We start from the raw sequence: 11,675 nt of genomic DNA, 5'->3' as shown, positions 1-11,675 counted from the left end.
GTCAGCCCAGGTAGCCTTTGTCACGGGCTTACATTGAATAACCATGAATATTTTATGCTGTTTATCAAGTGTGAAGATTAAATGATGATTTTCCACATTAGAAGAGTCACAAAGATGATATAGCTGAAACGTGTTTTAGGTGCTACCGACGGGTTTATTACTATTCTTGATTCCAATGACCTTTTTGTGCATACTGTAAATGCAGAAATGTTCGCGGTGGATGAATGTTCGCGGTTTTTGCGGTGACGGCTTCACCTCGGACTTAAAACCACAGCGAACATTTTTCTATTATGGTATAGAACTGCAGTCTATGGTGTTACCGCGAAATTGAAACCACAGCGAAAAGCCCTTTTACCCGCCGCCGCGAAATTGCATCCCCGCGAACTTGAATGCATTTACAGTATTTTCTTTCTCCGTACATTAAATGACCTCATATCCGTTGTTACAGAGGAAGTCATAAACCATGATACTAAAGGTCTTAGCGATTCCCGTATGTTTTTTTAGATGTTACAAAATTGTCAATACACTGATATGGTCACAACGATGCATTCACGAGTCTGGATGAAACATCTTTATTGCGTACTTACATACCAAAGTATTTTAGTTGCCATAAAGGTTTGTTATTGCAGTGGATGTCACTTGAAGACAGAAGGAAAATGTCAATACTTTCCATGATGTACAAAATGACCAATAAACTGGTGGACGTACCAACGGATAAGTATCTAATACCAGCTCAAAAAAGAACAAGAAACAGTCATGCCTTCAAATACCAGAGTTACCAACCTAGGATTGATGTGTTCAAAAATTCGTACTTTCCCAGAACTATCGTAGAGTGGAACTTGTTATCTCCAAGCACAGTAGGGGCATCTTCTCTTGGTAGTTTTAAAGAACACTTGCAGATAGATGTGCAAAAGTTAGGGGTAACGAGTCGTTCGGTGTAATATAACCAGCTGCTGCCGCGCCGCGTGCCTGCAAAGCTGGTGTGTTACGCCGAACGGCGGTTATACCGGCTATATAGATACAGATACAGATACAGATTATTCATGTAGTGGGCCCCCTTGGAAATCAACTGCCAATAAGTTGAAGGGGCTACCCACCTGTCTGAAGATCAATAAAATAATAAAATAAAACAATTTGATTTTATTTATTTCTGAAGCCATCTGAACGGAAGATGGAAATGCATATTGAATGAATCTTGTATACTTAATTAACATCCACAATTGGCTTAACAATAAATATACAAGTACATTGTAGAGCTTCCTGTGGTCCTTATCAACAAACATAACGGGACACAATCTTGACACACAGCAACATATACAAACCACACATGTACATGGAATTCACACGTCATAAAAGACTACCTGAGATGGGGTAAAAAAGCTATTGCTTTACAATTTCAATCCGTTCCATGGATGTGCTTTACATTCATTACACAAACCTTTTCTTTTCCTTTGATTTTCTTTTCCTTTGAGCGTGTGTTCTGGGCTTTGGCAGTCTGATAGTTTAGTATGTTACAAAGTTAGCACAGATTAAATTGTTTACTCTGCACATAATACCGACGTTCTCTCCCTCTATGTAAACGAAGCATTGTCTCAATTATTACGGTATCCGCGACGCGTCGTTTTATGGGTCGTTCTCATCAAGGGTGGTAAAAGATGACGTGCCACCTAGCGAGTGTCATCATTATGGACTCCAAGAAGGGTAGTGAAACGTGATGTTGTGATGAGGCGCCACCTAGCGAGTGTCATCATTATGGACTCCAAGAAGGGTAGTGAAACGTGATGTTGTCATGAGGCGCCACCTAGCGAGTGTCATCATTATGGACTCCAAGAAGGGTAGTGAAACGCGATGTTGTGATGAGGCGCCACCTAGCGAGTGACATCATTATGGACTCCAAGAAGGGTAGTGAAACGTGATGTTATGAAAAGGTGCCCATCGTGCAAAAATCGACTTTTCCGTAAAGAATCGGTGGGCGCCGTTTGGAACTCTTTGATGCCGGTTGTAGAAGTCACACTCCTTGAGGTGTGGCCCCACCTCCTTCAGTGTGCTTACATAGTAGTGGTACTGCGTCGTGTCGTTTGCATGGGTCCTGTGGAAGCAAAGACCAAAGTTGTAAACACATATCTTCAAATTTTCAAATCTTTATTCATTAACTCAACATTACAGAGTTACCCCTGAGCGGTAGTACCCCTGAATACCGTTGATCTTACAGAATGGGGTACATTCACATTATTTATAACACAGTGGGCACGACATGAACAATAAATAGACAAAAACACCTAAGCATCAGTCAATGAATTGTTATATAGTCTAATGGTATGGTGTAAGAAGGAGTTGCGCAGTCTAGAGGTCCTTGCTTTTGGGACAGAGATGCTACCTGAACTTCGCAGTGACCTCCCAGTGACCTCTGACCTGAACGAAGGGACCATATCATGCAGGGGGTGATACGGATTCATCATTCCCTTGGGAAGAAGTGTTCACGTGGTTGTAAGAATTGAAGTTGGATTCAAGTTGTATTTGGAATTATTCAATCTCCAGTTAACATGTCTAATACGTATAACGTATCCGTTTATACGATATTCTGTGTCTTTACCCGACGTATCAGTTCTTAATCAACATGTCATCATGATCTGTCTGGCACTTCAACATTTTCAAAACAAAGTATTGAAACATGTTTAACAATTTATCGATTTTACAACTACTAGAACACGCTCTGACGATTTTGCTTCATCTGAAAAGAATAATGACGAAATGAGAACCCCTGGATCCTGCTATGTACCTTTCTTTAACGCGGCGAAACATGACAGATCGAACATGAATGCAATGTATGAAAGCTCATCTGTGTTGATAGAATACATATTGAAGTTTTTCAAGTGTCATACAACACGAATTATTCTCAAAGGGAGGGGGGTAAAGGAGGCCATCTACATTATAGCACATCAGCCGACACTCAACAGAGACGGGGGCCGATATCGTCTGCCTGGCATTTATGATTCGTTACTTGAATCACGTGTGTCTAAGTCACGTGATCAGAGTAACTGAATCGTCACTCCTGAAGAAGGTCGACGGAATTGCGACTGAAAATTCGAGGTGAGAATAATTTGTGTTGTATGACAGTTGAAAAACTTCAATATGAATGCAATGTGGCAAACATAAGACTGGTCCTTACTGTCCATCACAAGAAGCAGTTCAACCATGTATTGCAAGTACTCCATATCGCTTAGAGAATGAGTTTATGCCCGTCAAATATTTGCATTATTCTGTTTTTATAGAAAGTAAATAGGTGCTTATTCAATGGAAGAACTTTCTTTGTTTGCCCCATTGACCTTGCACTCGCTCTGCCATGTCCACCGTGTAAGATATTGAGAGTTTTGTTTCCTACCTGCAGTAGTCCTCGCTGCTCATTCCGTAAACTTTGATGACGTCACACATCTCCATGGCAACCAGCATGCTGAACCAACCCGTGCTGAGCCAGGTACCAGAAGCAACCCTGTGTAAAAAATATCTCGGATCAACTAAAACTGTTCACACTCAGGTGATTTTAACGTAATTATTATCCGCTATATTGAGGGGTGCATTTGCATGTACATATGAAATCACACACCCATCTGCGTTGTTAGGACATACATAGGTGTAGGTTTATAGGTCTAACAAATACTTCAGGTTCAGGTTCAACCAACAAGCTTGGCCATCAGCAGCCAAAATCAAGACGGCCAAAAAGGTACAGTCATTATAAGAAAAAAATATATAAAAATGCTATTGGTCTAGATTAAATAAATTGTGATGGGATTTGTTTTATCTATCAAGTAGCGAGATGCACCTGTAATCAGTATGCATAACATATATGTGTAAGAGGATAAGACCCAGATAAGCAACTTTGCTTTTTGTCTAATCCTCGTTAAATAAATGTGAATAAAAAAAAATAAAAAAATCAGTATGCATAACATATCTCTGCTAGTGCATGCAGCTATGGGGAGGCTTGATCAGCACCTATAAACCTTCGTGGTACCGGGACGATTTCTGACCACCTTTGACCCGTTGCTGACGTCACCCCCTGGTGGGGGTCACGTGTGTTCCGGACGGTAGTTCTTCAATGATTCAAATGTATTTTTTTCTCACCTCCCGAAAAGCAAAGAAAAGCAAATAGGAATCCAATCTTACAGTGATTTTCCCGTCTCTTTCTTCCAAACATCGCCGCTGTAGCCCATTCTCTCCTGGGTCAGCTCGTAGACATCCAAGTCTCTGTTCATCACGCTCACAAGCTTTAACTTATTGTGCGCCTTTCCCGTCTTAGTGTCCATGTCTTGAGCTGGCCCCCATCCCAGCAGCGCGGATTTTCCCTAATTTCCGTAGAGACTCCCCCTGGATGGAACCAGGTACAAGGTCTGGAAACATGAGACGCGCAGGGTGGTTTTACTCCCGACATGCTTTTGGAATCCCAGGACGGGAGCGTCGTTCATCCTGATGACGCAATCGGCCTGGTCGATCTCGTTCCCAGCCTCGTATTTCAGGAGCTGACCTTTTAGCAGGGTTAACAAAGTACATATTTAAGCATTAAAAAAATCCACCAGCCATAGCATGGAAGGACGTAGCTTAAACCTTTCATGAGTAGAGACGGGGCACGACACAGGCTTCTCGGCAACTGTCTCGGTCACATGTCCACTTCCCATGCATAACAATACTATACAGCTATGTTCATTTAATACTATACAGCTATGTTCAAGTAGAGCATTTAATCTGTGATTTCGTTTTCGAGCTAACGTGCACCTTTACCCACCCTACAGGTTTAGGAGAGGGGTTCTTGCGATTCAAGAAGTTACATGTTCTAGGCAAACCCAGGAAGGGTATTCGTAAGCTCACCAGAGTTGGAGACCAGCGCACACACGCGACAGCGAAGGCTCAGTTGCTGCAGTCGCGGTTTGGTAAGCGGAGAAATTCATACAAAGCAACGTAAAGCAAACTCACAACAGTCATATAATGCAAAAGAAAAGAAACTGCTTAGTGCGTTACTGAAGTTAGAAATCTAGCTATTACGATATGCACAATAACATCTACTCAAACAACTGGACAGGTTCTTTACTGTTTTGACATCTAAATACAAAGTTCACTTAAGATTCCATCGAGACTGTAAGATTCTTACATATTCTGACGAAATTCTCAAATACTGGCCAATCAATACGACATTTGTCCATGTAAAATAGCACTGGTCAATCAGATGACTTGGATAAAAATGACACAGTTTACCAAATATTCATGAATTTTAGTAATCAGTAATTATGTTGGTAGTGCAAAACACACACACACACACAGGAACTTATAACATTGCCCCTTTTTAATAGCTTTTCGAAAAAAAAAGAGTTCTACTGACCCTGGTAGCGTTCGGTACTCCGACGTAACCCCTGAGGCGGTTGACCCGGTCAAAGGGCACCGGGGGTTCAACCGGAGGTATTGGATTCTTCAACGGCGCAGGTTCGTCTGTTGCTTTTACTGTGGCATTTTGTAGCAGTTCTGTTGTAATACCAGGACGTTCTGTGCTGTTTAAGTGTAGGAACGCGTGTCTCTCAGAGCTCCGTCCTGGGCCCCCTGCAAGCGACAGCTGATGCTGAAGCAACGGGTATCTGTTGTCTAGCAACCAGCTGTACTTCTGAAAATCGGCAATTTCGTTTCAGGTCATTTCTTCTCAATAGCTACAAAGATGTGCTTTGAGTTAACACCTCCGAGTAACGAGCACTTGAGCATGAAATGCTGATAACAGTCAAACCTGGCAGGCTGCACGATTCACAACCTCTGTTTACTGGAAGAGCACCTGGCCATTCCGATGGTGGTCAGCTGAATTATTTCATTTCTGAATCCACTCATTAAGACGTCTATCTATAGTAGTTTATTTGTTTAATCATTTAAATAGCCACAATAGATAGGTTTATTCGCACACCAACAACCTGCTAGCCGCCGTGCTAGATAGAGATGCATGGTCTAATTCTTACGAGGATGAACTGAACTGATTTGCATTCCAGTAGTCAGAGTCATCGGGCTGTGACCAAGAGAACAAAATAGGGGACTCTATTTTTATGGAGAATTGTCCAGCAGCAGTCGTACTCACTCGTCTGATGAAAAGCTTATCCGTCCGAAAAATGACGTAGCTGAATCCAACCAGGAATAGTGACGTCATCAACCCAGCTAGCCTTCGCAAAGTCATCTAGGTAAAGAGAGAAACATGACAGAACGTGCACTGTTTGTGTGCCCATAGAAGCATGACGTGCACTGTTTGTGTGCCCACAGAAACATGACGTGCACTGCTTGTGTGCCCATTTTTTGGTTCTTTTCTACCAACCTTAAGATGGGTTCACACGTGCGTATATATTCAAGTCCGTATGACTTACGTATGAAGTTCTTAGCCTTTACTAGGCTCCACATGTCACTGTAAAAATAGTAGACATTGGACAAATATAGACACCTAACATGTCAGAGCATAGGCGCTAGGCCAAAAAATTCTTGTTGATTCGCCCGTACACTATCGTTCTGCGCCGAGTTGCCGGGTTGGAAAGTACTGGGGATTATCCGAAGGTCGGGGAAGTCGGCGAAGCCGACCAATCAGCGTTGGAGTTTCTACACCCGAAGTTGAAGCCGACCGCCGAGCGGCGAGCACAGACACAGATAATTAGTAAGGAAACAGCCCACTTGCTTTTTTGGAAAAACTCATTGGCTTACCGCCCATGGTCAGAGGTATTAGCTGTCTGACGAGTATGCTGTATGGTTTATGACCTAGCTAACTCATCTGGCATGTTATCTGTCTATATCTGTCCAATTTCTATTATTTTTCCTGCGACATGTGAAGCACGGTAGCGGCTAAAGGTGGGGTCACACGCGCGTATATATTCAAGTCCGTTTGAGGTGCGTATGAAGCTCTTATTCTCTACCAGGCTCCACAGGTCGCGGGAAAAATTGGATAAATTGGACAAATATATACATAACATGTCAGATGAGTTAGCTATACGCTAACCATACTTCTCGTATAGCTAACTCATCTGACATGTTATGTATATATTTGTCCAATTTATCCAATTTTTCCCGCGACCTGTGGAGCCTGGTAGAGAATAAGAGCTTCATACGCACCTCAAACGGACTTGAATATATACGCGCGTGTGAACCCATCTTAAGGTTGGTAGTACAACGCCTGTGCGTACATTGATCTCTTCCTGCCCCTCTACTGTGATCATGACCACCTACCTCACGTAACATCTAGTTCACCTTTATCCACTGGGTAACCACATCCGTTGTCGTTAAAACGTTACATATTCGTGTTAACAAAGGGAGGTCAATTATGTTAGAAGGAGGCATTAATATTTCAAAGGTATTGGCTCATTGAAGCTAAATAGGTCACGAATTTGTAAATACAGGATGATCTTACAAAACATCATCAGTTGAACAACGAAGAAAAAATAGACATTTTCATTCTGCTAAAACTAGAAATGCTCTCCACTCAGCACTGCCCATAATTGTAACGCTAGTTCACCTTTATCCGCAGGGTAACCTATATCCGTTGTTGTCCAAAACAGAGTATTTAGGCACATCAAGCCGACGGGTGGTAGTGTTAGACTGCAATATATTGAAAATATTGCAATTTGAGACCAACGTCAGTCGACGTGATATCCCCATATGCCTTGTTTTTGAAAGCAACGGATATAGGTTACCCAGCGGATAAAGGTGAACTAGCGTCAACTAACTCGACAAACGCGTTCATCTGTCCACACAAAGCGTGCAAAAACATCAGTAGGTCGGTTTAAGATGGGGTTCTAATCTTCAGACAGAATGTGACTTGGACGTTTTTCTTTACAGGTCACAGATTAGAGGCAGGACTAATTGAGATAGAGCAGGTTAGCACGTCACCGGAACGTACTGCGCCTGCGCGAACCCTGGTGTTTTGGGGCTTGGTTTGGTCAACGTTGCATTGAAATCCCGCTTGTTGCACAGTATATGTTAGAGACATGGTTTCATGTAAAACGTACACGGGATTTTACCCTTATATACGCACGTACTTTCTTAGATGCGGCCCTTTAGTAAACCGGGGCTTTAGCAAGGTTTAGCATGTCTATACTTTTCGCGCAGGCGCAGTACATTCCGGTGACGTGCTGAGCAGGTTATGGGTCAGGTGTCACGTGTCATGGCGGATCCTTCATACCTTGAATCATGATTGACACCATGCTTGAATTACTTAATCTCCAAGCAGATCCTACGGTAGCATAATATAGTATCAAAAGCTGGCAGAGTAGTGAAGCCGGCCTATGGGTTCGTTTGGCTACCGGGCCGTACAAGGCAAATGGATACTTATCTGCCTGGACATTAAAGTACACACATAACATAACGTAACACATACAGTACTTTTGACCAGTACTTAATAGATAGATAGATAGATAGATGAAGGTCTGCCAATGAAGAAAATAGAAATTTGGCTTGAAGAATCTGGTAGAAAAATAAACACGTTGTAAAAATAAAATGTGGACCTGGCAATGTGACTAGTAAATCACACACCTTGGTTTTCAGTGGCATCGTCTGTTGTTGCCAAGTGACGTCAGCTGACCCTGGTGACGTCACGGACGCAGGAACAGGTTACCGAAGCTCTGTAATTACGTGATTCATCTGCGAGGGGGACAGTAAAGGGTATAGCCAGGGCTCGAAATACTTTTTTTCTGCATACCTGCACTGTTGAATGTAACATTGAATATTACCTGCACCAGACAAATTTTACCTGCACCACTCTGAATTTAGGAAGTAGGGATCATACTGATATTGTTCAGGAACTCTTGATATTTTCTCTTGTATACTTCTTAGGGGTTAACTTTCAATGCCGCTAAGAACAATCCACATACACCTACATTAGAGGACATTTATGTATAAAACCCAGTACATGGACCAGTGCAGGTTAGGTACAGGTAGACATCAGAAATACCTGCACAGCTCCGAATTTACCTGCACTAACCTGTATAAACCCAGTACATGGACCAGTGCAGGTTAGGTGCAGGTAGACATCAGAAATACCTGCACAGCTCCAATTTTACCTGTACTAACCTGTATATGCAGGTGGTATTCCCAGTCCTGGTATAGCGAACACTCAAACCGGGTGAAGCCATTCTCTCAAGAGTTTATTAAATTGTCGTTGTGATCGGCATTTGAAAGAGTTATTCAACTCATTGTCATTGTCATTTATTCCACTATCGGACTGAAGTTCACCTTATGACTCACAGACTTGAACTTCATTTCCATAACCGCTCCTCACCTACAAAATTGTATTCAGACCCATTGACTTTGTTTGTTCGTTCGTTCGTTTTTTTTTTTTGGTTTTTTTTTAACATTTGTTTCTTCATGAAAGCTCAAATCGGCCAGCAGGCCGCTTTTCATTTCGAGGTCATGAGGGAAAAGTCAAAGGTCAGACAACGTAACGTTATATAACAGATATACACTTTACGTCAGATTCTCGAGTTACGTTACCCATCATGAAACAAACGGACAAAAGTCAGTACCGATGGAAATTGCCAGGTAAACCAATTCTGGGCTTGACTTTCGTTTTTACGAATGCTACCTAAATACCAAATATCATGGAAATCCATCCACAGGTGCTTGAGTTATACTCGACCTACATACAACGGCATAGTAACCGACAACATAACGAACGTATTATAATGGTATACCGAAATCGCTGCCTATGAACGACGTGTATTGTACAGACGTCTACAATCAGAATAAATTTAAAGTCAGCATTTCTGTATCTCCATGGTCTCCTTCCTTGCACTGTCCATGTCTCCAAAAGCGACATCACTACCAGCATAGTTAATCTCTTCAAATAGACATAACGTTAAAAATCAGACGAAAATGTATACAAGAAAGAAACTACATGTACAAGAAAGGAATCTGTGAATTGACGTTAAAAATGCTTACCACAAAGGAATATCTGGCGGTAGATAATCAAGAAGATCAAGACGATCGCGAAAGAAAGGCCAAATTTGATGAAGGAAACACAAAACCAGCAGAAATGTCTACTCACTATTCGTAGCCCAGTGTTGATGTGTCGACTGAGCTCATTAGCATATGAATGCATCCCTAATGTCCCCGTCACGCCATCTGGATATTCAACCTTGAAATACCGGTTCTGCAAGGTGGGGGAAGGGACGTAAGAGGGCCCCAGTGCACAGTACAGGACCAAGGACGTTATATCACGTGATATAACGTTATATCACGTGATATAACGTCCTTGACAGGACCAAAGACTTACATAACCTTTATTTATCTTTGCTGAAATTATTCTCCAAGAAGAGGTTGGGGCACGGGGGTTATAGTGGTTGGGATGATTACCACTCGAGGAGAGCAATCCTACTCTCAAGGCAGATCCTACGATAGCATAAGATAGTATCAAAAGCTGGCACAGGAGTGAAGCTATATACACTATACTCCGTGGCCAGCTTTGATACTATCTCATGACATAGTAGGATCTGCTTGGTTTCGGCAGGTCATCTAGCTATGCAAAAGACCGGTTCTTTACGTGCTGATTGTAAGAAAGCATCCAGGTATAAGGAGGTCCTTTACCTATGGTCTCCTTTCATTTATTGTATAAAAGAAACATGTTGGTACCTGGGCATGCCATGCATGTTGGTACCTACTACCTGATTGCGCAATCACTATACAATCATCTAAATACAACAATATGTAAAGTTAGAACTTGGTAGTTTTTATAGTCTGTGTTTTACAGCATGGAACGTGGGGTATGTATTGTTAATGGCGGTGAACAACAGGTAATATCTGTCCTGTAGGATACACCTGTTCAGTGTGTATCATTTATTTAAGGGGAAACAAGTGACCGTGAATTATTTAGTTGTTGGTAAGACCTGTGGGATGCTGATGTTATTTTTTTCACCAGAATTTTTGGGCGGTTTGGCATTCCGCGAATAGTTGTAGTTGTAGTGTTTGCTTTCCTTCACAATATGGGCATTGGTAGGAGTCTTTTATGTATGGGTTGTCAGGTATCTGTGTATAATATTGTAATGAAAGGTTCATGATACGATATGCTCAGAATCCTCTGCTAGCGGTCATGACTGTTTCTTTTCTCGGCATGTGTGTCAGTAAATCCCACTAAAACGGTTCGAGAAAGTGATAGAGTTATCACACAGGGTTGAGTTTCAGAAGAGTGGACGTCCACACACTCATTGTTCCCAATGTTACTCCAGTATGTTGCACTGCACTTTGACACCCCCTTATCACTGAAACGGTACTAGAATGAACGTATCACGCCGTACCAAATTGTCTGGATCTTCTTGACCCAATTGCACTGTTGTTGCTTACCGTACAAGGCTCACACTTCTATTAGTTCTAACAATTCTGCAGATGACACACACTGACAACGTCCACAACCTGGCCTCTAGGTTCGTGGAATGTGTACGGGACTTTAAATTATGTAAACTGTACCTCTGATATATATTTTGTCTGTTTGTTTCACGGTGCAATTTTAATTTCAATTAGTAGACTGATGGATCTTAATCATGCGTGCCATGAGTCAGCAGCTTCATCTCGTCTAGGCAACAGAGAGTCCCGTACCGAGGTGTATTGTTGACTGCCTAGCCAAGTGCGATAATATTCTCAAGAATCGTAACTTCAAACAATAAAGACAAATTAACCCTCAAATGCTA

General features: G+C 42.0%; 2 protein-coding genes across 3 annotated transcripts; both read right to left on the bottom strand.

Annotated features, from left to right (window-relative positions):
* Window positions 1-1,132: 1,132 nt before the first annotated feature.
* On the bottom strand, window positions 1,133-10,123 carry LOC118414664. 2 transcript variants are annotated; one of them, XM_035818861.1, is made up of 8 exons: window positions 10,040-10,123; window positions 8,530-8,637; window positions 6,101-6,196; window positions 5,369-5,644; window positions 4,861-4,906; window positions 4,162-4,519; window positions 3,383-3,490; window positions 1,133-2,089 (listed from the first exon to the last, which is right to left on the bottom strand). In XM_035818861.1, the coding sequence occupies exons 2-6, from the start codon at window positions 8,545-8,547 to the stop codon at window positions 4,341-4,343; spliced, it is 615 nt and encodes a 204-aa protein (XP_035674754.1). In that variant the 5' UTR covers window positions 8,548-8,637; window positions 10,040-10,123; the 3' UTR covers window positions 1,133-2,089; window positions 3,383-3,490; window positions 4,162-4,340. The 2 variants fall into 2 exon arrangements, with proteins under 2 accessions (XP_035674754.1, XP_035674753.1); XM_035818860.1 differs by having other exon boundaries at window positions 9,934-10,057.
* LOC118412964 (alpha-N-acetylgalactosaminide alpha-2,6-sialyltransferase 3-like) lies at window positions 1,885-4,301 on the bottom strand. The gene is made up of 3 exons (XM_035816057.1): window positions 4,162-4,301; window positions 3,383-3,490; window positions 1,885-2,089 (listed from the first exon to the last, which is right to left on the bottom strand). The coding sequence occupies exons 1-3, from the start codon at window positions 4,299-4,301 to the stop codon at window positions 1,885-1,887; spliced, it is 453 nt and encodes a 150-aa protein (XP_035671950.1).
* Window positions 10,124-11,675: the final 1,552 nt, after the last annotated feature.

Source organism: Branchiostoma floridae, chromosome 4 (genome assembly GCF_000003815.2).
Source record: "Branchiostoma floridae strain S238N-H82 chromosome 4, Bfl_VNyyK, whole genome shotgun sequence".
In the NCBI taxonomy this organism is placed as follows: Eukaryota; Metazoa; Chordata; class Leptocardii; order Amphioxiformes; family Branchiostomatidae; genus Branchiostoma; species Branchiostoma floridae.
Note: the sequence above shows the minus strand (reverse complement) of the source record. Positions and strands in the feature narration are given on the sequence as shown.

What these genes read in the sequence shown, in the direction of transcription:
- LOC118412964 (XM_035816057.1), bottom strand. Translation starts at nt 4,301, where the DNA reads ATGGACACTAAGACGGGAAAGGCGCACAATAAGTTAAAGCTTGTGAGC. An exon ending in AAAGAGACGGGAAAATCACT is followed by an intron (nt 3,491 to 4,161) that starts GTAAGATTGGAT and finishes TTTTTTACACAG; the next exon opens with GGTTGCTTCTGGTACCTGGC. An exon ending in AGCAGCGAGGACTACTGCAG is followed by an intron (nt 2,090 to 3,382) that starts GTAGGAAACAAA and finishes TTGCTTCCACAG; the next exon opens with GACCCATGCAAACGACACGA.
- LOC118414664 (XM_035818861.1), bottom strand. An exon ending in ATAAGCTTTTCATCAGACGA is followed by an intron (nt 5,645 to 6,100) that starts GTGAGTACGACT and finishes GCCGATTTTCAG; the next exon opens with AAGTACAGCTGGTTGCTAGA. An exon ending in GAGTACCGAACGCTACCAGG is followed by an intron (nt 4,907 to 5,368) that starts GTCAGTAGAACT and finishes CCGCGACTGCAG; the next exon opens with CAACTGAGCCTTCGCTGTCG.